General features: G+C 44.5%; 1 protein-coding gene across 1 annotated transcript in view; it reads left to right on the forward strand.

Moving 5' to 3' along the window:
* The window catches only part of LOC144730699 (ephrin type-A receptor 4-like), a 106,766-nt gene that overhangs the window by 73,683 nt on the left and 8,172 nt on the right, over window positions 1-24,911 (forward strand). Inside the window, exons 12-15 of the mRNA XM_078611390.1 lie at window positions 2,985-3,046; window positions 12,064-12,273; window positions 15,197-15,346; window positions 23,491-23,690. Of these exons, the coding sequence (XP_078467516.1) occupies window positions 2,985-3,046; window positions 12,064-12,273; window positions 15,197-15,346; window positions 23,491-23,690 (622 nt within the window). The remainder of the gene's footprint in view (window positions 1-2,984; window positions 3,047-12,063; window positions 12,274-15,196; window positions 15,347-23,490; window positions 23,691-24,911) is intronic.

Below are 24,911 nucleotides of genomic sequence, written 5' to 3' on the forward strand. Positions count from 1 at the left end.
CAGATATTTCCAGTCAGAATGAGCCCTTACTCAATGCTGTACAACAACAAACACTCAAGTGAAGTCTATTTTATATAGTCTACACAATTGTATTATCACCATTAGTCATGAACAATCCACTGCTGGATGAAGGCTTCCCCAAGTCCTGTCTCTCAGAGTTATCCGATCCAAATTGTTTAACTGTGCAAAAATGGGAATCACATACAATGCTATATCGGAATGTTTATTCGTGAAAAGTAACCGGCTAATGAATTAATCTTAAACATTTTTTCTGCATTATTAGGAATTACGATCACCCACACAATCTTGCAATGCTACTTTGTCGTTCAGTTGAGTTTTATCACTGCAGAGCACCCGATTCATATTATCCACCTTTGTAATTCGATGTCACGGTAGGAATGTTTTTGTACGGGACACTTTTAATTAGTTGCCCGTAAGATGTCTGTTGAGTTAAAGAAGCCTTCAATGGGTTGTGTGGACGAACAAGGGGACACTTCAGTGCATATTGCCGGCTTGAGAGCATTGGCTGAACTTCAGCAAGTGATCCCACCCCCACAATCTCAACTTGGCCAAATTCCCATCTCTCTGCATAAGGGAGCATTCTCTAATGAGACCTAATAAGTTGTGCACGCCCGAGTGTTTGTGTGTGCGCGCGGCGCTGAATGATGGTGTCCCGGGCTAGCAGACCGAGAGATGCAATCCCGGCAAGTCGGGGTTTGAGACCTGCTGTCGCGCGCAAGCTGGCAGTTGGGTTTGCTCCAGTGCAGCTCAAGACGGAAAAAAAACAAAGTGATTAATCTGCGCTAAAACTGTTGTGAGAGGCGCCTTTGTTGCCCTCCGTGCGCGCTACGTGCTGCCGTGAACAGAATGCGGCTCCGTGAACCGCACCGTGCTGGAATAGAGAGAAGGGCACCCTTGTTGTTTGTCTTTATCGACGCGGTGTCGGCACGCTCTATCTAATTTACACGACTTTGATGCTCGTACGAAGGGACCGCATACCGAGTCGAGTCGAAACGTCTCTGTGCTCACACACGCGCCCTTGGCCTTGCGGCAAGGGCGCAAGGCCAAGGGCGGATTACTAATTGTTTAACCGTAAAAAAAGATGATTGGCCGAGTTGCCCCCTGACCGGGCGGCTGCATAACCAGATCGTCGCCACCGAAACAGATTTGCAAGCGAGCGCTTCGCAATCACAAAAAAAGGGTTGTCGTCGAAAACCCAATCAGGAGTTAATTCAGCCCATCATCTCACTAGGGTCGATAAAGTCGCTACCACAACAAGGGCCCTGCAATACTCTCTGCAATTACCTTAACTTAGGAAGCAGCATTTTCTTTTGTTCTGTATTTCTACTCTCTACTGAGTGACACCTTCCCCTACCCGATCATCATTTAAATTTACAAGTTCATAATAACTTGCTCAAATCAATAAATGTGTTTAATTCTAATCGGCCGCATTGGCCTTATTACTCGATTTGAGGGCCGTATTTTAAATGTGCTCTGCAGCAGTGATTTTTAACAACGTCGTTTTCTCGAACTTCCTCTACTAGATCAGTACCTTCATTAAGGTTGGCTTAGACACGTATTCGGTGAGTATTAAAGAACGCCAAGTTTTTGAGTCTCTATCATGAAATGAGCAGTGGGTTAAATGTTCATCTCCAATGTAATTTCTGTGCCAGCAGTGTACATTCCACATTGCTATGGCAGAGGATAGTCGGCGCACAGGCTAATTTAAGAAGGTGGCTTCACACTGGATCGTTTAAATCCGTGAAGTGAAAATCACGTCTTACGTTGCGTGAAGCGTGCTCACATCGCCACGGTTGACCGCGACGCTACGCGTAGCGCAGCGTGCCACCTTCTTGATGACGATCGCTTCATCGTCGTGCGATCACCCCTCTTTGCTCCTCCCTAACCCCGATCGACAGGCGGTTTCTCTTGCCGTTCACTTGACGCTCAAAGGCACAACTTTGTGAACACAGCGCCACGTTAACTCTCCACCTCGGTGACCACGTCACTTAAGCGAGGGCTCCGAGTGGCCATTACGCTAGGCCACGTGATTTTGCACGACCCAGCGTGAACCCGCCCTTGGGTCGCATGATAGCTGCATATTCTCAACAACAACAACAACAGAACGCTCCTTTGAAGAATTCTCAAAAAGAAAACGATGTTTGGGGACGCCCGGCTCCCGTTGCGAGCCTCAGCAGTGTGACTTACTGATGCAAGTGGGTAGGACCCACAAAATTGGCCACCTTGCCCGCGAGCTTTGAATCAATCAAGATCTGGCGTCTGGTGTGCATTCTTAAGTACGGCTCGAGCAACACGAGAGCAGAATGTGTGATGAATGCCCCCCGCCTAAGACTCGGTACACACCGACAGGAGGGAAGCAATCTCAAAGGCCGACAAACGCTTAGCCCATTAGAATTCAGACCCCAACCCCCTGCCCCCCCCCCCCCCCCACACACCTTTGCACGCAGCCAAAGCGCATTTAGAATGCGGCGATTGCCGAAGCAATATGATTGCCAGCCAATCGTGATGTGCGCTAACCTAACTGCCGTGCGTTTCTGCCCCTGAAGTGTAAGCGCGCAGACTTCTTACTAACCGTCGGAATACATTAAACATTTCGCAGCTGCCTATTCATGATGGCACCTTCTCTTGAGGCATTCATTATGTGATCAGCGATACTCGTGAAGTGGTGCTTCGATTGCAAAGTCCGCACAGTCCGAGTAGCAGTGGCGGTCGTCACGTTTGTTGTTATTGTTATATATTGATCAGTTCTTCAACTTAACGAGGATGGAAATAAATCATATACTGTGGCGTCACCATGGTCATAGAAGATTGACATGGTGGTCATCTGTGGTTATATTTATATATAGATACATATGATGATGCATATCGGCAGTGATATAATATGTGAATGCTACCGTGTAGTGAAATTATTATTTTTGAATGGTTTTGTGAATTAATGCATTTGGTGTTCTTCCCCTCTGAAGGTAAACCTGTCATGATCATCACTGAATTCATGGAGAATGGATCCTTGGATTTATTCTTAAGGGTAAGTAGCAAGGCCACTTTACACCACTGCTATCATTGGCAAGTCAGATTCACTGTTCATAGGGAAAAACCATGTTGGTATTGCCTTCATTCACTCCGTCGTCCCTGCTCAAAAACGAATTCATTGTTAGTACTGGGCACAGGAATTAATTTGAAATTAACGACTGAAAAATGACTTTTGACCCCTTTTCAGATCCAGAACTATTTCTCAAGCATACTCAAAGCTGCTTCTTAACTGAAGCTACGTACAATGCAACATTTACACGACAGGAAATACAGACACCCAGCTAGGCCAGTGGTACATTTGCCACCTGTCTTGGGATTCCCAGGATTTTCTAATTTTTCTTATTCTGAGATATTCTTCTTTCGACGACGTGGCCTGGTTTTTGTTGTACCTCAGTGGTGGCAACCCTCACCATTTGGCAGGGCAAATATAACACAGTGTCTAATGACGCTCAATAAATGTGAGAGTATTATTATAGAGACTGAAATTCAATGCCTGCAGATGCCTTATTGAATTAAATAAAAGAGGTAATGCAGCCCAGGCTCTTTCCAGGGTCAATAAAATAAGTACCGTTTTGGGGAAGTCAACATTGGTCATGCAATGCAGACGCAGAATGAGAATATTGATACTGCAGGAGGAACCCGATGAGCTATAAAGCTCTATTTCACAGATGCCCAGTAGGGGAGGGTCATAAAGTTACAACAACGAACAATACAAAAACACCATAGGAGTTCAAAGTATAGGAAAGGTACGCAAATCACGAAACAAAATAAAAAGATACTGACTTTTGCCGTAGGAATGTGGAATTTGCAACACTGGCTCAAAGCCAGATGTCTAAGTGTGGGGCAACCACAATGCTCATTTGAACGGAGAGGGAGAGAGAGAGAGATACACTTTGACTTTCTCCAGCCGCGCCAGAGATAAACAAACGTCAAATAAAAGTGCGGGCAAACCTGAAGGGCGTTGCAAATGCGCACGAGCATCTCGGCTCAGTAAAGGCTCCTCCGTTCGATACCGAGGTGCCCAGCGGTGTCTCGGCCAGCTAATATTCACGGTGTGCGCGAGGTGCGGTGAGGTTAATAGTGCCAGTGCACCCTATTCCCACCCGATACCGAAGCGCTAAGTGTGTTTGCCTGCAACGTACACGGGACCATTTCCCCAGTGGGTGAGTCGAGCCAGCAACCTCATTACTTTGCACCACAGAAATGACTGACACTCGTACGTGGCGAGGCCTAATGAGCAAATTTTTTTTAAGGAGCCGCCCATGGGATTTTACTAATTAATCTGCGTACGGGTAAGCACATTATTTTCATTAACTCGTTTCCGTTGATGCGGTGTCCGTGCGCCTGCCCAGTCATACAATGGGCAAGTGAAATTGAAACCCGCGTTGTGCGTTTTTTTTTTTTTGCGCGCGATTCAACTCGGTCACTGATTGCAATGATTATCGCGACGGTTGTAATGATTGCAGCTCACCCTTGCATGCTTATGGTGAGTGTAGTAAATCGTATACACAGGAGTCGGCCATCTTTGGCACAGTGGTCAGAGTCAAATTTGCCTCGCAAATGGGGCTCAACTCAACGCATCATGCCCCGCTGATGAAGCTACTACCACTTTTTTGGGGGGTTAACGATGGTTGACTTATGGATAGATTGGTCCCCCGCCATGGGGATGTGAAATTTCCACCAATGGATATTGGGTCGTCAATGCCGATTAGTGTCATTCACTTACTCATTTGGAGCAGAGAAACACTTTGACGCACTTAAACACGTTCAACCACATAGACTGTTAGGTGTGTACACTGTTAGAAAGCACCTATTACAGCTGGCAACGTACACAAGTGCCTCGCAGGACCAGCACCACACTCGGCTGCCTTTGTCTCCCCAGTGCTGATGTTAACAGATAATTTTTGGACGACTTGACAGAGGGTGAAACACGTGCCATGTTCAGATACCCAACTGCGCAGGTATTGCGTGTGGCCAGGAATGTGAATGCATTGCAACACATTGTACTAAATACCACATTACCATTCCCTACACACGCATATATATATGGTTATACACATATGCAGTTACATATAGAGTGCCTCCATGTCCCAATGATCACTTCCCCACGAAGTGGTGATGGCACAAACGTGACCTGGAAACTTGTACATTTGCAATTTTGAGTCGAACACTTCTGAAAACAGTGCCGCGTACGCGTCAGAGTTTACAGACTCGTATACCAACACAAAACTCCCAACAGACCTACATTATTCATGGTAGAGTTCGTTTTGGCCTTTTTTTTGAAGGTCACCACTGAGTGTTAAAACGGTGCAGAAGGCAGGCAAACCCGCTCTATACATTGACACCAAATCACCCGTAAAAATGCGTTACTCCAAGCGTGTGCGGCTGAGAAGGTTATTACTTATTACTGTACCATGACCTGATCACGGTCATTGAAAAAGGCCTGTCAAATTTTGACAAATGGACATTTAAATTATACGGAATGCCTAACCGTCTGAATTAATGACTATTCAACGCTACTTAGGTTGATGGAGTGCCATTTTTGGTCATATGCGGCAAAGTATATGAATTTCTCTGTGCTTTTTTCTTCAAAATACAGTAATTAGAACATCTGCATCGAAAGGCAGTATTGCCAGAATATTCATGTATTAATCTTTGTAAGTATTGACTTACTCGTCCAGAGTGTGACAGTTAAAAGGGTGTTTGCCATAAACGGGACACTTCCAGGAGTTGTGATTGAAAAGTTTGAGATTAAGTTTGGAAAAATGCATTGGCAATGATGATTAATGAATCTAATTAACTGTTATGTTTGGGCAATCAATCATAAGAAACATTTTAAAAATTACGTTGAGACATCGATATTGTCACGAGTCCTATGGCTCCTTATGAGGGACACAATTAAACAAATATTGACTACAGGAAGCAAGGTTATTGCGATATTACAAGCAGTGGCTAATTAAATGCCCTACATAATTAATTCACTATAGACTTGCATGTTTTACAAAAGAAAGAAAAAAAACATCAAAGCAACTTAAAGTTTAGGTGAACACTGGACAATGTTCAAATCCATTGCTGGTCCTGAGCAAATGGTGGAAACTTCCACATGTGTATGACAGGGACAAGTACATCCACAGCACAGCCACCAGTGTTAACTATGGCTGAAATGACTCATGAATGCGTTGATTACATGAACATGACTATGTTAAACATCAGTAATGGTTAAGACAAACTGATTGGAGTTCTGTCTGGATGGTGCGATCTGAAAATTGAAATCTAAAATCGCAATCAGATTCTGACTCTCAGGGTGATTAAATCAGAACTACGTTGATGGAAGTCATCAGTGGGTTTATTTTTTTCCACCCATTTCTGAATTTTTGGACAAACTGGTCTCTGCCGTAGAAATTGTGAAATGTACATCTGCGACTAATGGTTACCAATGTAGACAAGTCCCCACCTCCGCACGTGTAAGCAGAGGCACACCACTCCAACTTGCTTTAAATTTAATCTGCCAATATTATATTGGTTCAAACGAGGTCAGTTTACCCACACGGCCCCACACCTGCCAGCACTTTCCAATGTGATAATGAACATTTTTTTTTGGTTCGCTATCAGAATTAGGCACAAAAATGCACTCAGTCACCCATTCATTCACGCATGTATTTATAAACGCAATAGTTTGAAACGAGCAAGTGCGCACGGCTGTGAGTTAACGCCAACAAAGAGTCTCAATGAGCTAGGACTATCTGGCACGGGCCTTAAAGTTGGGGTGGTCAGTGGACTTGCCTGACCAGCGGATTACATGAGACGCATGCATATAATGCACTGCGTGGTGGGTATTAGTGACCCGGTATTAATGAGATCACGGACTATGACAGCAGAATTAATGGGATTTATTGCTCTGTCGTGTGTGTGCATGCCATATAATGGCTGTACGTCTCGGAATGAGCCGTGTTTGTTCATGAGCTTCATTATCAATTACACTAATAAAAATGTTCCGTGCAAGACAAACTACGTAAAGATCATAGACCAATTACTTAAGCGGACCGATAAACAATTAGCAAAATTGCTGGCACTGTTTCAGGCTTTTATAATTCAAAAATTATCAGTGTGTATTTTTTTGTCCGTGCCTTACAGAGTGTTTGCATACTGGTTAGCGTGTTGTGTTATGAAACTTGCCCAAGCCCGATGTCTCACGCATTAGTTTTATTCAGGCAAAAACCAGAAAGGAACCATTCAGGAATTGTTCAGAATCTCTCAGTTCCTGCAGCGAACGGCAATCCGAACACGCACCGGAGAGGTGCGTAGGAATAGGATCTCGCAATGTGCTAACCACTGGAACTGCTCGCCACACAACACACGACTCAACACGCACACACACAGGCACACGTTTCTATACAACCACGGGGCTCATCGGACGTTTGGTGTAGATAAATCTCCACTAATGTTCGGGTCACAGCAGGGACTTTTATATCCTCCTCCTCCTCCTGCTGCTGCTATTATCCGTGCGCTGCGGTTCTGATGATGACCACCATCATCGTTTCATAAGAGAATTACATCTTTGCAAAGAGCAGTTTGTAGGTTCACATTTCATTGCACTTTCACCGGGAGAGTTACGTGTGAGATTCTGGTGTTACAACCAGATACATGCAGAGCACACAGCACCCTGTGCCGTGCTATGTCATCTTTATAGTGATGCGTGTTTACTGAGCACAAAATCCAATAGGAAGTCATGTGTCATAGGGAATTGTGCCGTAAAGACGTCTGTCGCTTTACAATGCTGTTCAATTATTTAATATTTTTTCTTAGGAGCCTATGTGCTGGTGGTGCTGCATTTTTATTGTTTTTTCTTAAGAATGCTTAAACAGTGCCGGTGAAAATGTAAAGCTTGAAACAATTAAATGAGCCCAAGTCTCGTGGGGACTTTTGATGGGATCATAAGACCGGCAGACAAGCAATGTATCGATTTAAAGCTTTCGTGACTGCAGGGATTAATCTTCTTGGTTCTTTCGGTAAAGTCACGTAGAAGGGAAATAATAAAATAATAAAAATAAACATAATAAAATAATTCTCACGACGTTTCGGCTACAACGCAAGCAGCCGTCCTCAGGTGGAGAACAGCTCTGTCGAGAAGACAGAGTCTCATTCAGACTTTGTCTGAGAATTATTTTATTATGTTTTATTTTTATTTTTTTATTATTTCCATTCTACGTGACTTTACCGAAAGAACCAAGAAGACAAGCAATGTAGATGGAGGGAAGGTTACTGAGATGCACATCCGACAGCGTTGCCGAGAGGTCGGTAACAGAGGGACATAGCACGAATAGCAGACTACTTTAAGAGCGAACTTTGGAGGTCAAGTGTTGACTGCAAGCAACTGAGATATCTCGCAGATGGAAAGCAGATGTGGTGAGATATGGCTGCATAACTCCAATTGGCCATGATGTATTGTGTTAATTGTTCTCATTTCATACTCATTTAAACCATTGCAGTCCACCACGCCGAGTGTGAAGCATGAGAGGGGAAATGGAATTTATTTCAGGGAAGCATTCATTCAAATGGAGACTTTTCAAACGCATTCCATCGCCGCAAATGTACGTGCTAAAAACTGCTGTTTAGAAACACTGGGAATTGACTGAGAAGCATCAATATCTAATGCACTCCACCCTTGTCTCATCAGCCCAATTATGCTACTCGCAGTGTAATAGACCTACTGATTATCTACCAAACCAACGTAACATTGACTTAACCTGCCGCTGTTCTCATAATGGATAGGTTGTTGCAATGGATTAGTTTATATTCAAACCTGTTCGTTAAACTGCAAGCAAACTGCATTCACAGTCAATCGTTTGCTCCTGAAACAATGCTTATAAACTCAGTTGTATTTATTTATACATGTACCCATGCCAAAATTACAACCTATTTCACTCCACCGGCGAATGAAGATTTTCCAATGCAAATTAAGTTAGAGGGGATTTCCCGACCATACTTTGGTGAATATGGGGGGAGGCGAGGGGTTGGGAGATTGCAGGAGCATTTCTGTTGTGAGCCGTGGCCAGGAATCAAACTGAGTATGCCGAGGAAGTTGCACGAACCAACGTGTAACCCATTTATGACGGGCGAGCAACCAACACGCGTGTTATTTTTTGTATGCAGTCAAAATCAAGTCTCAAAGTGTTGCAATGGTCAGATGATCAGACTGTTCCCCACCCTGGCAATGTGGAATTTCACTGCTGGCTCAAGGCCACCGATGGAGATCAATGCCGCGACAATGCTCATTTGAGCACGGAGACGGATTGACATTGCCTCGGATTTGACCAGATATGCATCACTACGCTGACTTTTATCTTGGGAAGGGCCACAGGCCAGCAAGTTCAGATTCCAATTGCCACTGTGGGTTGTGAATTATCGCCAGGAGTAGAGCCCTGCTTAGGCGGAACTTAGCAGAGCACACACTCAACTTTGCCACAATTTTCTCTCCACACGTGGGCAGGTATAGACACAAACGCACATCAAGTGCCCAGCAGTGCGGTAAACTGGGACGCTATTTAACAGCCAAGAAGAACCAAAACTATCCCCCATTGAAAAGAAAAATTAACAAAGCAATTGCCAGCCTATGACCACGTAGTGTTGCGTAATCCATTCAAAAGTAATTCCCTGAGTGTCGGGATGAAATTTAATTACGGGAAGGTAGCTAAGCTAAATCTCTAACCTGCTGCTCAGGAATAAAAGGCTGTGTATGCAAGGCCCAGGAGAAAATTATCACGCTAACCCTGGCGTTTCATTTGTTTTGTGGTATTATGCAAAGCATTATGTTAAGCAGACATGAGCGACAAAGTAAAACTATTTGCCGTTGGTACTGCGGTTAAATGTGACAATGCCAGGCAATGATGTGATGGTTTTATAGTTAGAGGTTTGGATTGGAAAATTGTTTAAACAAGATAAATTTACATTTGTTTCAATTATCTGTGGTTCCTTCATATTATTACTGTGCATAAGAGGATATTGAAAGATAGTGAATGGGTGCTGTGTTCCCCGCACCTCCGATGCATGCGGTGGACTACGTACGGTGTGAAAGAAGGTCAACATACATACATTCCAACAGAGATTCAATGAATTGGTACAATTTTGGATCGCCTAATTGATTGATTAAATAATTCGTTTCATGTCCTTTCTCTTTCAATATTAGTCGTATTGTTTCCCGTCTCGTTTGTACATTTTAGTTACCTCTAATAGGATAAATGGAGTATTGCCATATATCTATCATGTAATTTTCATTAAAAAAATCGATTCTCACATGCACAATTTAATTTGCTTATCGATAACATATTTTAAACCATGAATCTATGCATAATTACACGCCTACTCTCATACGATCAACCTATACGTAAGGAAGCATATCCGGTGGCCACATATCATCATCATCATCATTTATCACGTCATACTTGATGCTTCACTCAAGTCTAGAGCAGCTTTCAAAGTGCCAATGGAACGCAGAAGCACATTTGAACAGAGCACAGCACACATGCGGTAGTGCACATGAAGTTGAATTTCGATTTAAAGCTTTCGTGACTGCGGGGATTCATCTTCTTGGTTCTTTCGGTAAAGTCACGTAGAAGGGAAATAATAAAATAATAAAAATAAAACATAGTAAAATTATTCTCACGACGTTTTGGCCACAACGCAAGCAGCCGTCCTCAGGTAAAGACCAGGTCTGTTGGGAAGACAGGTTTTCACCTGAGGACAGCTGCTTGCGTTGTGGCCGAAACGTCGTGAGAATTATTTTATTATGTTTTTTAATTATTATTTCCCTTCTACGTGACTTTACCGAAAGAACCAAGAAGACACATGAAGTTGGTTGGAGTCACATATATATACACAATCACTTAAGGCACTATTCCGAAGCATGGATCAGCTCTCGCTTGGCCTCTAACATGGCTCAGCTTCGCCTTGAGTCACTCACTTGCGCTCAAGTTTGCATGGGAAGCTCAGCCGTGGCTTGGCTCAGTTGACGTAAATCCGGCGAATGTCTGGGACCATGCTTAGAGCCAGCTCCAATTAAGCATGAGCATGGCTTTGATCCAGTTCACTTGAACCAGAGCCAACCCTGAGCCGAACCATGGCTAAGGCTATGGACCTCGTGCAGTAGCATCCAATTATTTAGCAGCTTAACCTTGGAGCACATGCGCTAAGTCTGGCAAGAAGCAAGCGCTGCACTGTGTTAGTCACATGTCTGTTCTGCCAAGTCGGAGCAAATGCAATTTGACGTGACGTGGAAAATATATACTTGAGATTTGAACTATATGGCTTGTTTATTTACTTATTTCAGGGGTACCACGGTGGTGTGATGTGATCTTCCTCGCCTGGTATGCAGGAGGTCGGGGGTTTGATCCCGACCCTGACACCAGTATATTTGAAACTTGCATGTTTTCCCCTCAATCGTGTGGATTTTTCTCCGGGTCCTCCGGTTTGATCCCTCCAAATTTAGAAACTTGCATTTAGAGTATTTAGCTGCTATAAATGTTTCCATGATGAGCCACTTGGTGTATGTATGTTGGACTTCTTTCACACCGTATGTAGCCAACCGTGCTAATCGGAGATGCAGGCGAAGGACAACAAACTAAACACAAAAAGCAGTTCTAAAGAAATGAGTTTGCTATGTAGCTTTAAAAGTGCACAGCTCCAGCGGATTCCTATTATCGGCAGGAAGAGCATTCCAGACGGCCGCAGAATCGCACCTGAAAGTGCGCAACGCGGTGGCCGCTTTAGTTCGATGGCCAGCCAAAATCCGCAGCTGCTGCGAGGGTGGCCGGAGTTGGGGTGACGATGGTTTGTGCTCCTTAACGAGATAGGCAGAGAGCCTATCATCTGTGGCGAGTACTTTGTGTCTGCGAAATGTTTCACAAAACGAGTTTGCGCCTGGCACAGTGGTCCCGTACCGCCGCAGCTCAACACTGCTCTGCGTTCTCTCCTTCCCCTACCCCCCCCCCCTACCCACATCTTCCGGGCACGCAGAAGAACGACGGCCAGTTCACGGTGATCCAGCTGGTGGGGATGCTGCGCGGCATCGCGGCCGGCATGAAGTACCTGTCCGACATGAACTACGTGCACCGCGACCTGGCCGCTCGCAACATCCTGGTCAACAGCAACTTGGTGTGCAAGGTGTCCGACTTCGGGCTGTCGCGGGTGCTGGAGGACGACCCCGAGGCCGCGTATACCACCCGGGTGAGCAGCGGCGTCGCAGCCCCGCCGGCGTTCGATAGGCAAAAGCCGCCGTGCCGTGCGGCCCAAAGTATCTCGCTCTCCGCGCGCTGCGTCAGGGTATCCGTTCCGGAAGAGGGTCCCGGCGCGACACAAAAACCACGTGGGTCATGTCGCCCCCCTTTCCCTGCTCAAACAGCCAATGGGGTGGGACCGATCTCCATCGGTGACCTTGAGCCATGAGAGGCAATTTTCAAATGTCTATGGAAGGGACCACTCTCTGCGTAGCATAGGACCGGTTGATTCTTATTTTGTTATTCCCACGAAATGCTCGTCATGTTTGTTGACCGAGAAGGGACGACGGGACGAGCAAAACCCTAGCGGACAATTGTAGCTCTCACCTTTCTCATTGAAAGGTGAGCAAATTGGCAATGTATCGCCCTGATGGATTTATGCGTGGAATGTGTCATATGTCATGGACATCTGTGAAAGAAGAGCTCATAGCATTTCTCCAGGATAATTTCTGATTCTGATATGGAGGAGGACCATGGGATATCATCCACACAACTGTGGCTGTCGGCGGTCAACCGTGCTTACTCGGCAACTATGCGGTCCCGTGATTTTTTTAAATATAATCTTTGTGTATATGAATTAAAGTATGCCTTACATCATATGCCCTAGTTTCCTGTCCTTCCGCTACCCCGCCAATTAGCACGGTTGGCTACGCTAGGTGTGAAAGCAGTTCAAGTTCAACGTACATACATGCCAGACTGTATCGGGAAATTATATTCTGAATCCAAAGCTCATTGTATAGCTATGGATATGGTTTATTGAGAGCACGTGCTTTACAAATTCATGCAATTCAAAGAAGAGGGCACAAGTGGCAAAAGTACAAATGAACCTAATGGGGCATCTGGGTAAAAAGCACCTTCAAGGCATATGGTCAGGGTACAAATATGTGTCATTGTTTAGTCGCTGATGTTAATATACAACATATGCCACGCAAAATACGCGGCGCCCAACGTGCCACGCATACTTGTCAAATTAGGACCAACGCGGTTTGCATGTGCCGTGCATTATCGATAAAGAGAGAAAACGTTCGTGAAAATTCTACCCAGCATCAAAACACACTTACGCGACTTTTATCACTATAGAGAAAACAGCTTTGTTTTTTTTTTATCAAAGCCACATTTATAAATATATATTTATACGCACAGTATGTTGGCTATGAATAATGTACGTATGTATGTTGATCTTCTTTCACACCGTACGTAGCCAACCGTGCTCATCGGAGGTGCGAGGGAAGGACAACAAACTGAACACACAAAAAGCAGTCCCCCAACTTTATTCATTGATGCACAAATAAATCAGAGAGGTCATAATTGTTTGGCACGTCATGAATCGTGCCAAGTCCTCGCATGCTGTGGCCAGCCAGTAATTTACATCTGCTAATAACTTCGTTTTTAAATTGAAAGGCCCACTTAGTGGACTGTGCTGTGCATCTCATTTAATTCAAAGACTCGTGCAGCAAATTACATTCACGGGACCTGGTTGATTTGCTGCGAGACCCCGTCACGGATAATTCAAACACGCAACGGAGAGCGTTGGTAGCAGCATGGGGCACTGGTGCATGCCTAACGAGTCTAAACACAGTGATAAGGGGTGCCTTTTGAGCGTCAATCCAAATCGGTCGAATCGCTAAACTTTTTTTTTTTACAAATTTGCACGCCCCGTGTACTTTGCTAAATTAGACATTTAAGAACCCCGCTTGACTTAAATCACTCCGAGCGGTGGTCGCGTAGTTGTAACCGTTTCAAGTAAATAGAATGAGAAAAAAATTATAAATATATATTTTGTGCGGGCAAAACATTTTCGGGTTCAATTAAATTTCACGAACTTAATGAAGCATCAGGGATTGTACTGACAATGGAAGACATCGCAACGATAACCATTGACACTGCCTCAGAATGGAAACGCTTATAATAAGATAAAACGTGGGCAGTGATCAATTTTAATTAATCAACTGCCTTCAGATTTTTTTTTTTTTGCAAAGCACCGGCATTGCGAAGTGGAGCCTCAAGCTTTCAAGACGCGTATGATCAGTAAAACATATACGGCGGCTTTCGCGATCATTATTATTCATTCTAGCGGTTTTTACTAATTTTTATATTTGGCCGTGTTGGGTGTTGGCGGGTTTAACGACACATTTATATTTACGCGATATAACCCAAACCAAAAAAAACTAACCTCTTGTGGATTACATGATGGTGTTTGCAACTCCACTGCTAGAGGAAGGCATCTTCACACCACGTCAATCTTGCAGTCTGTTTGATCAGAGTTCAGGCTGGTCAGCGCTGCTCAGTGAAGAGGGGGGAGTTGAGAGAGAAGGAGAGCAGTTCACGTATCACCCATTGCCGATGTTGGCCGTGGCCAGGAATTGAACTCGATCGACCGAGGGAACGGCGCAGGGCGCGAACCACTGTCCAGTCACGCCGCCCCCCCTCCCACCCCACGTTCTCGCGTTGCCCTTGTACAAATCACCCTGAATGCATGAAATCCCGGGAGAATTTACAGCCCAGCAAGGTTGAGTTTGGTCAGTCCTTAGATGAGAGATTTTCTGGTAACAGACTTTGGCTGTGATGTGGACAGAAGATACCAGAACAGCAATGCATTTGAGAGTTATCCCCCCCCCCCCCAACTTAAGATGCCTGCTAACTCTGGTCTCCTCCTACTCTTAGTTCTTTCGGTAAAGTCACGTAGGTAAAAAAAATGAAATTAAAAACACACACTCGTGGGAATTGACCAATCATCGCAATTCCGGACAGCGCTTGAAACAAGTTTCAAAGGGAGCCTTGGTGAGGCTTTCCTGGGTGGCGGTGGTAAGTAAAAAAAACGCCATCGCATCGCTGACGATTGTTTACGCCCCGCGGTGCTGCGTTGCGTGCAGGGAGGGAAAATCCCCATCCGCTGGACGGCCCCGGAGGCGATCGCCTACCGCAAGTTCACGTCCGCGAGCGACGTGTGGAGCTACGGCATCGTCATGTGGGAGGTGATGTCCTACGGCGAGCGGCCCTACTGGGACATGAGCAACCAGGACGTGAGTTCGAACGCCGACACCTGCCTGGCAGTCATCGCTCTCCTGATTTTACGTCATTCACAACAAGCACGTCGGATGCGTTGTGTTGCACACCCACCTGTTGTGAAATCTGGCCGCGTGCGTTTAGCAGCCCCCCCCCCCCCCCGCTGTTATGAGTTTGAATCCAATTTCACTTTTTTGTATTGAACAGAGCCCCCATTCTTGTAGATGGAGTGCTCTTGCCAATGCAATCTGCTGAGTTTAACACCAATATCATCCATAATGTACTCAAATTGGACATGTGGATTTGCTCTCCAACACACCGATGTGCTGTACTAGTAACGAATTGGCATGTTCTGTTTATGTGGCAAACCCTACTAATTGGCTGTGTTGGGTGGTAGCGGGTTTAACGACACATTTATATTTACGCGATCTAACCAAAAAAAACTATGTTATGTACAATCTGGTGAACCAGCAGCATTTGTTTAATGAACCCGACTCTGCTGATGTGGCCAAGAAGGTCCAAACCAGTCCAGAGTCTGCTTTCTTCAACAAATACCACTGGATAACATTAGTCTGGACAGGCAAAAGTCTGATGGACTAAAGCATATGGTATTGTTATGTGGAGACACATGAAAGAAGTGCCTGTATCTCCAAGTTTTCATTTTTCTCTCTGCTTGAGACACTGTGTGTGTGTGTGGAGCAGTGGAGCACTGCAAACCAAGCAATCTGACTTCAAAACCCGATCTTAAATAGTTAATTTTGCACAAATTGGCAGAGCCACTCGATTCATAAATCGAATGTTACGTCTTCAAATTCTGGTTTGGGGAGGTGATCCAGCCAATCATCTATGCAGATTCTATAAAATTAGTACCATTTTAGGGAAGTTGGCAGAGATCATTCTTCGGAGATACTATCCCACATTAACCTGCGAGGCTTTAAAAGGGCACACACCACTAAACTCGAAGGAACTAATACATGTATATATTCCATCAGGGTCCTTAACATCTTCTGATCTCAAACTGCTCAGCACTCCCAGGTCTAGGTTGTGGGCTTTTCGTGATCGGGCTTTTGTTAGCGTGGCACCCACGCTATGGAACGGAGTCGGTAAATACATTTAAGTCCGCTTTGAAAACCCATCTCTTGAAAGTGGCCTTCCATCTTTAGTTTGGTCGGTTGCCCTGGTTCTGTTTTTATTTCCTGCTTGTCATGCATTGCGCATTGGGATCATCGAATGGAATGCACATTAAAAAAATTGAAATATTATTTGTATTATTTTCCCCACAAAGCGAATGCAGAATTGACCCAATGGCATAGGGCCCATCAACAGAGATAGGTACTGTCCCAGTGCTCATTAGGGCATGGTGACACGTTGCATTGTAACACATGGTGACACGTTGCATTGTAAAACATGGTGACACGTTGCATTGTAACACAGCGTGATAAGTACTGCCACGGGATCCTCCCAATGCACAAACCTATATTATGTCAGTGTCAGACTGCTCATAATTCACGTATTGCATATGCGAGTACTTGTGGGAGTGTGTATATATGTGCAGTGGGGTGTGGTAGTATAGTGGTTAGTGCACTGTGCTACGAACTGAGCAGCCATAGTTAAATTCCTGCTCACAGCCAACATCACCAATGAATATCTGAACCGGTCACTGGGGCTCCCTTAGGTCAACACAGCCTTAAATGAGTAGCCGGTGCAGTGTGTAAATATTGCTACGAGGAAGACAAAGGTGGCCGGGCGTGATGCTAGCTACTCGCCCCCTCGTGTGCCGTGCCGGCCTTCATAGGTGCTCGCTAACAGCACTTGCCTCAACAATCTGTTTAGGCTGCACAGGCTATCTTTGTATTTGTATATGTTCATACAAGTATACATACTGTACATGCATATGTATAAAATTCAAGAGGACAAATATATTATAAGCAGACTGTGACAGCTGGTTCATTGATGCAAAGAAATGAAAGCAGCAATCTCTTGCTTTGCTTTGATGCACCACTGGAAATGACCTTGAGTAGATATTGAATGAAAACAAAAATCTCACCCTTGAGATGCAGTGCACAACAACGCCACTCATTACGGCACGGATGGCTGTAATGTTTGAAAAAACAATCCATGTGAGAGGGCGATATGAGATGCTTCCCAACATAGCACGTTTTCAAATCGCATTTTACAAGAACGAGCTTTCTGTCTCCTTCCCAAAATCATTTCCCATCGCTACGATACACGTGTAAGTACGAATCACAGAACTATCATCCTATAGTCTACTTTAGGACGCAATAATAATAGAGGCTTCGGCAATTGCTGAGGGCGTGGCCCAGTAAGATGTATAAATATTGTGCCGTACGTAAAAAAATATACCGGGCCAAGTGGTGCTGCGATAAGACTGCCCGTACTGCAATGGGAAGGTTACGAGTTTAAATCCTAAGTCAGGCGTCGACTCAACCAATCATTCCTCTGGCGTCGCTAAAATAAATACCACTTTGGGAATTCAAGTATGGTTCTAATCGAAAAAACTGACGCTTGCCATAATAACATGTAATTTCCACCAACGGCTGAGGCTTGTCAGTGGAGATGAGTAGTGCTTAGTGCTAGCTTAAGCATGAGAAGTCTTTCGTGGTAGAAATATATACACTGTACAGTACATATATATAAAAGTATAAATACAAAATATTTTAAAGTTTATGCTGAATATTTTTTTGTAGACGTTTTTCGTGATTTGTTTGATAAAAGGTATTGGTAAAGGTGCAGCCCAGCAATTGCACGCTCACACCACCGCTGGCAGAAAGCCCTCCATGGGGAACGGCTCTATAGGCCTCCCCTTCCACAATGCCCAGGTGTCTTGAAAGAGGAGGGCATACCCACACTTTACTCCACCACAGGCAAGCTGCCCATCAACTGACCGTGGTCGACCTGTCCACGTGTTATTGCGTATTGTATCGACAACGGACAAGGAGAGACCCTCGAATTGAGTCCACGTAAATTGTGACGGACTAAAATGAGTACGAAGGGTAATTGTTCCTCGGTTGGAGGTCGTAACCAATCACAGACGCTTTTCACAGCTTAATAACAGCTTACAATTTTAAAACACCTCACCCCCATTTAAGTACGCAGTACAATGGGCCAGCCATTCGGCATTGTCCGTGTTAATTAGGCTGTGAGCTTTTGTGAATATTCAAAAGCACGTTATGAATGGCGCAGACCCCGAATGTCAGGTTCACAATGGAGAGGGAGTGTGTGCACAGGAGGTGCTTTCTGAACCCATCTGTGAGCGCGGAATAAGAGTGTACCGTGTTAAGTAATCTAATGGAAAAGTTTACATAATTCATTTGCGGCGACTGCACATTTTAACGTCTACCTGTTTCCCTCCTTGCACAGCAAGGTTGCGATGTGGCATTCTGCAGACTTAAACTGTCGAGCGATGCTCGACGTCTGCTGCGTTAGTTGAGCTGCAAAGTCGTTTCGGCCCAGCTTGACCCAAGTGCTCAGCTGTCGACACACTTTTCAGTGCTGCCTCTAACTTATTACAGACCAATTCAGACCTCATTCGTCAACGTTTGTCCTACGCAGTCCCATCACAAGGGAGAAACACAAACAAATAGACGAAAAAACGTTGCCCGTATTGAAACCGCTGTATGCCGTAAGGACCTACAAAATCAAATTCCATGTACCCGTATGGGTTCATAGGTATGGAAGTGAGTCCTTCAAAGGCAATATGGCACACAACCTGCTGGGGTTAACGAATGCACAGCATCACACATATGAGAGACGTCATCGCGGACCTTTGTTAAAGATCGTAAATGCTTGCCTCACCTTTCCCAATGACATACATGAGAGATAATGAAAACAAGCACTCGTGACTGCTTAAATACACGTGCTATCAGATCAGATTCTGTAAATTGAAAAGAGTGAATATCAAGTACCATTTTGCTTAGCCTTTGTGGAATTTTAAAATGCATTGACTGGGTAGAAATTGATACAGCCAAGGCCGAAATAAAAAAAAACGCACATGAAGGAATGACTAAAAAAAAAAACCTTTGACAAGAATGGAATAGCTACAGTGTCTCTAAGGAACAAAATAGAACACATTTGAGAAACGGAGGCGAATAAGGATCTATGTTGTCGCCAAATGTATCAGCAGTTACTTGAGAAGACGTTTATGCAAACAATTCGACTGGAGAACCAAACGCAAACATATGTTGTGTGTGCTCTGAAGAAGGGCCATTTCCTGATATGTTCCCAATTATATATATTTTTTCTCATTTTCAGACCATAGTGTTATGGAGGAATGTTTTGAGTTTTCTTTGATATTCTTTGTATGTATTCATTCAGATGCTTGAATAACAGCAGTTGTTTGGATAATAATCGGTATGCGGATAAGAGGAGCTACAACTTAAAGTGATGTTTCTATTGTTTACTTACCCTGGCAAAAATAATACTTGTCACGTACTTCCTCATCGCCCATTCGACACGTACACTATACATGTACCACCGCACGGGATTGTAAAGTCCAACCGTAATTGTTGCTGGTCAGTCACGCATTGGGCCACTCTTTCCACACGTTGGTTGCTCGAGCAATCTCTGTACATATTCTTGTTTTTTTTAAGCCACAGTGTTCTCTCTCTCCCTTCTCTTTGTCCTGTGCCTAGAGCATCCGTGCTTTGAGAAGTAAGAAAGGTTCACAGGACACTCGTGCAGCCTGTACACGGTGTGCTGTCGCTGTCAAACATAGTTGGGGGGTGGGGGATATACACAAGCGAGTTGAAAGAGAGTTTCCTTTGAATGGAAGCTGGTAAAACAGGCAGTGGGAAAAATATTTTAACGATGAAAATAAAACGAAATATGTGGCTTTTTTTGTGCTGATTAGCCCATACATGGATACCACAACTTTCAAAGTTATTTTCATGCTGCCTTTTTATTCGCTTATTTAAACAAAAAAGTTATCATTCGTGTTATTGTGTTGGAGTTTGGGGTTGTGCTGCGCATAGCTGAAATGTACATTGTGGCTGGTGTTTTATACTTCGCTGTAGCTTAATTGCTACTACTAACAACACAGTTAGGTTGCTTGCACAAGCGAGGTAAAATTGTCGAATGAATATTATAGCATGCTGTGTTATGACAAAAATATGCTCATCATCATCTGCAGCCAAACGTTTAGCATCACAAACTTGCGAAATTAGTTTTGAACTAATTAGTAATCGCCTTCCGTAGAAACACATATCTTCACCAACCTTCACCTGTCCACTACGGAAAATTATAGATACATGCACACACATGTGAGACACACACACAGACACACACACACGTGTGTGTCTCTCTCTATGCATTTAATCGCATGCGTACATGCACAATGTCTCCTGGTGGCAGTGTGGCGGGGACCACCTTGGCTCACAATGGAAAGAGTTTAAGTTCAAATCCCATCTGGAAATCGACACAGACTGATATGCCCCTTCAGTGTCAGGACATCTTTGGATTTAACAACAAAATATTGCGATACTAATCTTCCTGAAAGTGTGACCTGGTACAACATATAAAATGTACATCAGTAGGGGATTTAACAACTGTTTGAAAATTAACATTGTAAAGGCACGTCCCGTGGCCCACTGTGGTGCTTCGTCAATGTATTCCTCCTCAGTTGCTGATGTTCAGCATTGTGCCAGATACTCGTATGGAGCCGAGTTAACCTAGGGGATATCCAGGACAGGCTTTAAAAAAAAACATGTATTATTGATGTGAATGGCTGGGAATCCCAGCGAGGTCACTGTGATCTTAGCACAGTGTGCTAACCAATGTTTCAACATGAGCACACGTGCACAAGACAAAGACAAAGATACCCCGTATAGACTTCACAGACCTTTTTGGGCAGGTGCTCTTGGAGAGCACCACCTGTACGGCACACGAGGGGGTGGGTTGGCCAACACCACGCCTGGCCACCTTTGTCTCCCTAGTAGCGATGTTGGCACACTGCACCAGATACGCATTTGAGGCTGCGTCGACCTAGGGGATTCCCAAGTCACTGGGTAACCCTAGTGGAATGCACTAATCGCTACACTACCGCTTCCAAACACACACACACACACCCCAACGAAGTTGTGAATGCCATGGAGACAAAATATGCACCAATAACAAAAAGGCAGCGCTCGAGTTTGCTCTTGACAATGGCGAATGCCAATCTTTGAATCAACAAAAAAAACCTGCGCAAGAAATGTCTCTTGTTTGTTTGTTTATACAAATTCTCAAACATGCTCATGGAAGCAAAAGCAAACTCGTTGTGTCCGTGCACATTCGCAAATACAATATAAAAAAAATGACACGTAAAAGCTCACGTTATGAATGAAGGACTAGCAAAAAGAAAAAAAAGTGATGATGGATTTGTAGGTGGTCATTTTTTACCATTCATCGCTGCTTTCCCAAGCCACGATCATTGTTGCTCTGTATCCTGCCTCAGTTTCCCCGTATTTTCCACTCGCCGTTTATCAACAGTGTCAAGCATTCTCACACACACACACGACAACTTCCTCTGAGGTGCTGCTATAAAATACTGGGTCGTTAAGCCTTCCCACCTCGTATTCTTTGGTTCTTTCGGTAAAGTCACGTAGATAGAAAAAAAATAATAAATTAAGTGAATAAAAATAATAAAATATTTTATTTGTATAAAAAGTGAATAAAATAATAAATAATAAAATACTTTTATATTTTTTTTATTCACTTAATTTTTTATTATTATTTTTCTATCTATGTGACTTTCCCAAAAAGAACTGAAGAATATGAATTCCTGCATTCACTCATTTTTAAGTCAAAACTTCCCACCTCAACCTCGTACCGCCGGCATCATTCCCAGTTGTTGGGTGGTCAAGTCCCGTGCTGGATGCACATCATTGGCTGCCAATACGACATCAGGACAATTAATGAGTGCAACATAATTGCATCACGTGACCTCAGACGGTCATGAAGCCTCCTATCCAGTTATGGAAATTGCACGTTCCAATGGCAGAGGCTAGCGTTTCCAGAAGATAGCCGCCATGAACGGCTAACAAACAAAGTGACGCTTGTTTATACACACACAAGAGGAATGAGGCGCTGATCTATCTCCCACGCTGGATTTGAACCTACATCCTCAAAGTGCCATAACCACAATCGATGCTCGAACCGCAATATCACCCGGCTGGATACTTTCATGTTGTGGCAGGCATACTCGAGCAACGATCTAGGTTTGATACCTGCGCAAGGCTGTTGAAAGCATTGGCAAATTATCTCTATTCATTGTTCTCTCTTACCAAAGTGGGTATGTTTAGGTTTCCATTTGCCGCATGGTATATTCTACTTTTGGGTGGAAGGGTTGTGACATTCTGTAACACATGACGCCATGAACCTCCGTGCGTTCTGGCATTCGCGTGTTCCACATTCTGTCTCTCTGGTGATAATTCCAGGCATGCTTGTTTACGTACACTTTTTTTACGCCACGGTGGCGAGATGTTAATCACCTCACCTGGTATGCAGGAGGCCGTGGGTTCCATCCCGACCTTGACGCCTGTATATTTGGAGTTTGCACGTTCGCTCTCCCCATTGCCGCGTGGATTTTGTCTTCAGCTCCTCCAGTTCTTCCCTTCACATTTTGAAAACGCTCGTTTAGAGTATTTGGTTGCTATAAATGTCCACATGATAAGCCACTTCGTTTCGCTATCATTTGTGGCGAGGTGACTTCCGAAAAAAATCTATATAGCTCAGTGGCCTTACCTGGTAAACAGAAAAAGTGTTAAAGAAAATATCTAAATCGACCTGACGCCTTGCAGAGAAGTTATCGAGGGGTATAGCGACGACGTTCGAGCTGACGATGTCCCCGTGTGCCCGTGCCCCCAGGCGATCTAGGAGGACTACCTGCTACCACTCCATTCATAATTTTCACCATCATCCCTTCTCGTGGCGTGTCCTCCCCAAGCCCACATACTCTTGCGAACAGTTTGAAACGATGCCATTAACCCTACGTGCGTTCTGGCATGCACGTGCTCCACTTCCTGTCTCTCTCAGCGGTACCTCCAGGCGTGCTTCTTCTCCTTCTTCACCGCGCACTTTTCACGCGAACGTAAATCGAGCTGACGCGAGGGGGGTTTTAGCGATGACGTCCGAGCTGCCGACGATGTCCCCCCGTGCACACCAGGTGATCAAGGCGATCGAGGAGGGCTACCGGCTGCCGGCGCCCATGGACTGCCCCCTGCCGCTCCACCAGCTCATGCTCGACTGCTGGCAGAAGGAGCGCTCCGACCGGCCCAAGTTCGGCCAGATCGTCGGCATCCTCGACAAGATGATTCGCAACCCCAACGTCCTCAAGACGTCCGCGTCTGGAGAGGTCACGACCAGGTGTGTTGGGTGACGCGGCTGCGCGACGGACAGGGTTCGGAGATTAACTTAAAACAAAAAAGTCAGCTGGGCTCTCTCTCAATACGAATACTTTGAACGTATAGAAGTAGTGTGATGGAATAACATTGTTTCTTATTATTTCCAAATTAACAATCAGATTTACTTGCATGCCTTTGCCAACGTGCACGAGGTGCTGCTGTTCTCGCAATCGCACGTGCTTCCAATTAACTAATTTCCTCATTTTAGTTGCCGCTGGCATCAATCTCGAGCAAAAAGTAAAACGACTATGCAAGTTATCAGCTTCTAAATGCTAAGTCATCTCCGATTGCACACTTCAAATGGAGTAATCTATGGATATTATTGTTATTTGCCCTTTGTAATTCGATTACAGCCATTGCATTCAGTACTTGTTACTTTCCAATGCTGGTGTTTTGGCATTTCGCAATTATCAAAAGATCGCTCTGTAAAGCACTCACAATGCTGAATGCCGCTAGCTGGCACAGTGCCTTAATTTAGGACCTAATAGCTGATGGCTTTACACTTCCTGGCTCTTTACTCCAAACAGGGACACAGCGAGGCTTACCGTGAAATGTCCTTCGCTAAAAAAACATTGACTACGATAAGGAAACACATGTTAGATAGATAAATATTATCACGAAACATTTTCTACATTTCCGTGCGTGCTGAAAATGTTTACTTCGACATTAGTTGCATATACTCTGAACTCATGTGTTCGATTCCCACTCACGATCAACACAAGTGACTATTATCCGAACCGGTCCTGGGCCTCCCCTATTTTGACTCAACCTCAAACGAATACCAGGTGTGGCGTTTAAACATCGCCACAAGGGAAACAAAGGCGACCAGGCATTGTTTAGGCCACACACACTCTCGTGTGCCGTGCCGGACTTCATAGGTGCTCGCTTACAGCACTTGCCCCCTACAGTCTGTTGAGGTTATACGGGTGACCTTTGTGACAATGTGTGGGGTTGCTGCATTGGCCACGTTGCTTGCTCATTTGCCATGATGGCCTTAGATTATCGCTAATGGCACTCACCCATCGAGTATATAATGCCAATTGGGGAATATTTATATTTATGTGTTTTCATGACAAGTACTCGAGTTTAAATATCCACAATTTAAGCTGCATGCATGTACTTTCGTCCAGTATTTTAGATACTTAAGGACAGTGTGCTTGTGCTTTTGAATGAAATGCTAAAT

The sequence above is a fragment of the Lampetra planeri genome, chromosome 36 (assembly GCF_965212315.1).
Source record: "Lampetra planeri chromosome 36, kcLamPlan1.2.h2, whole genome shotgun sequence".
Classification (NCBI taxonomy): domain Eukaryota; kingdom Metazoa; phylum Chordata; class Hyperoartia; order Petromyzontiformes; family Petromyzontidae; genus Lampetra; species Lampetra planeri.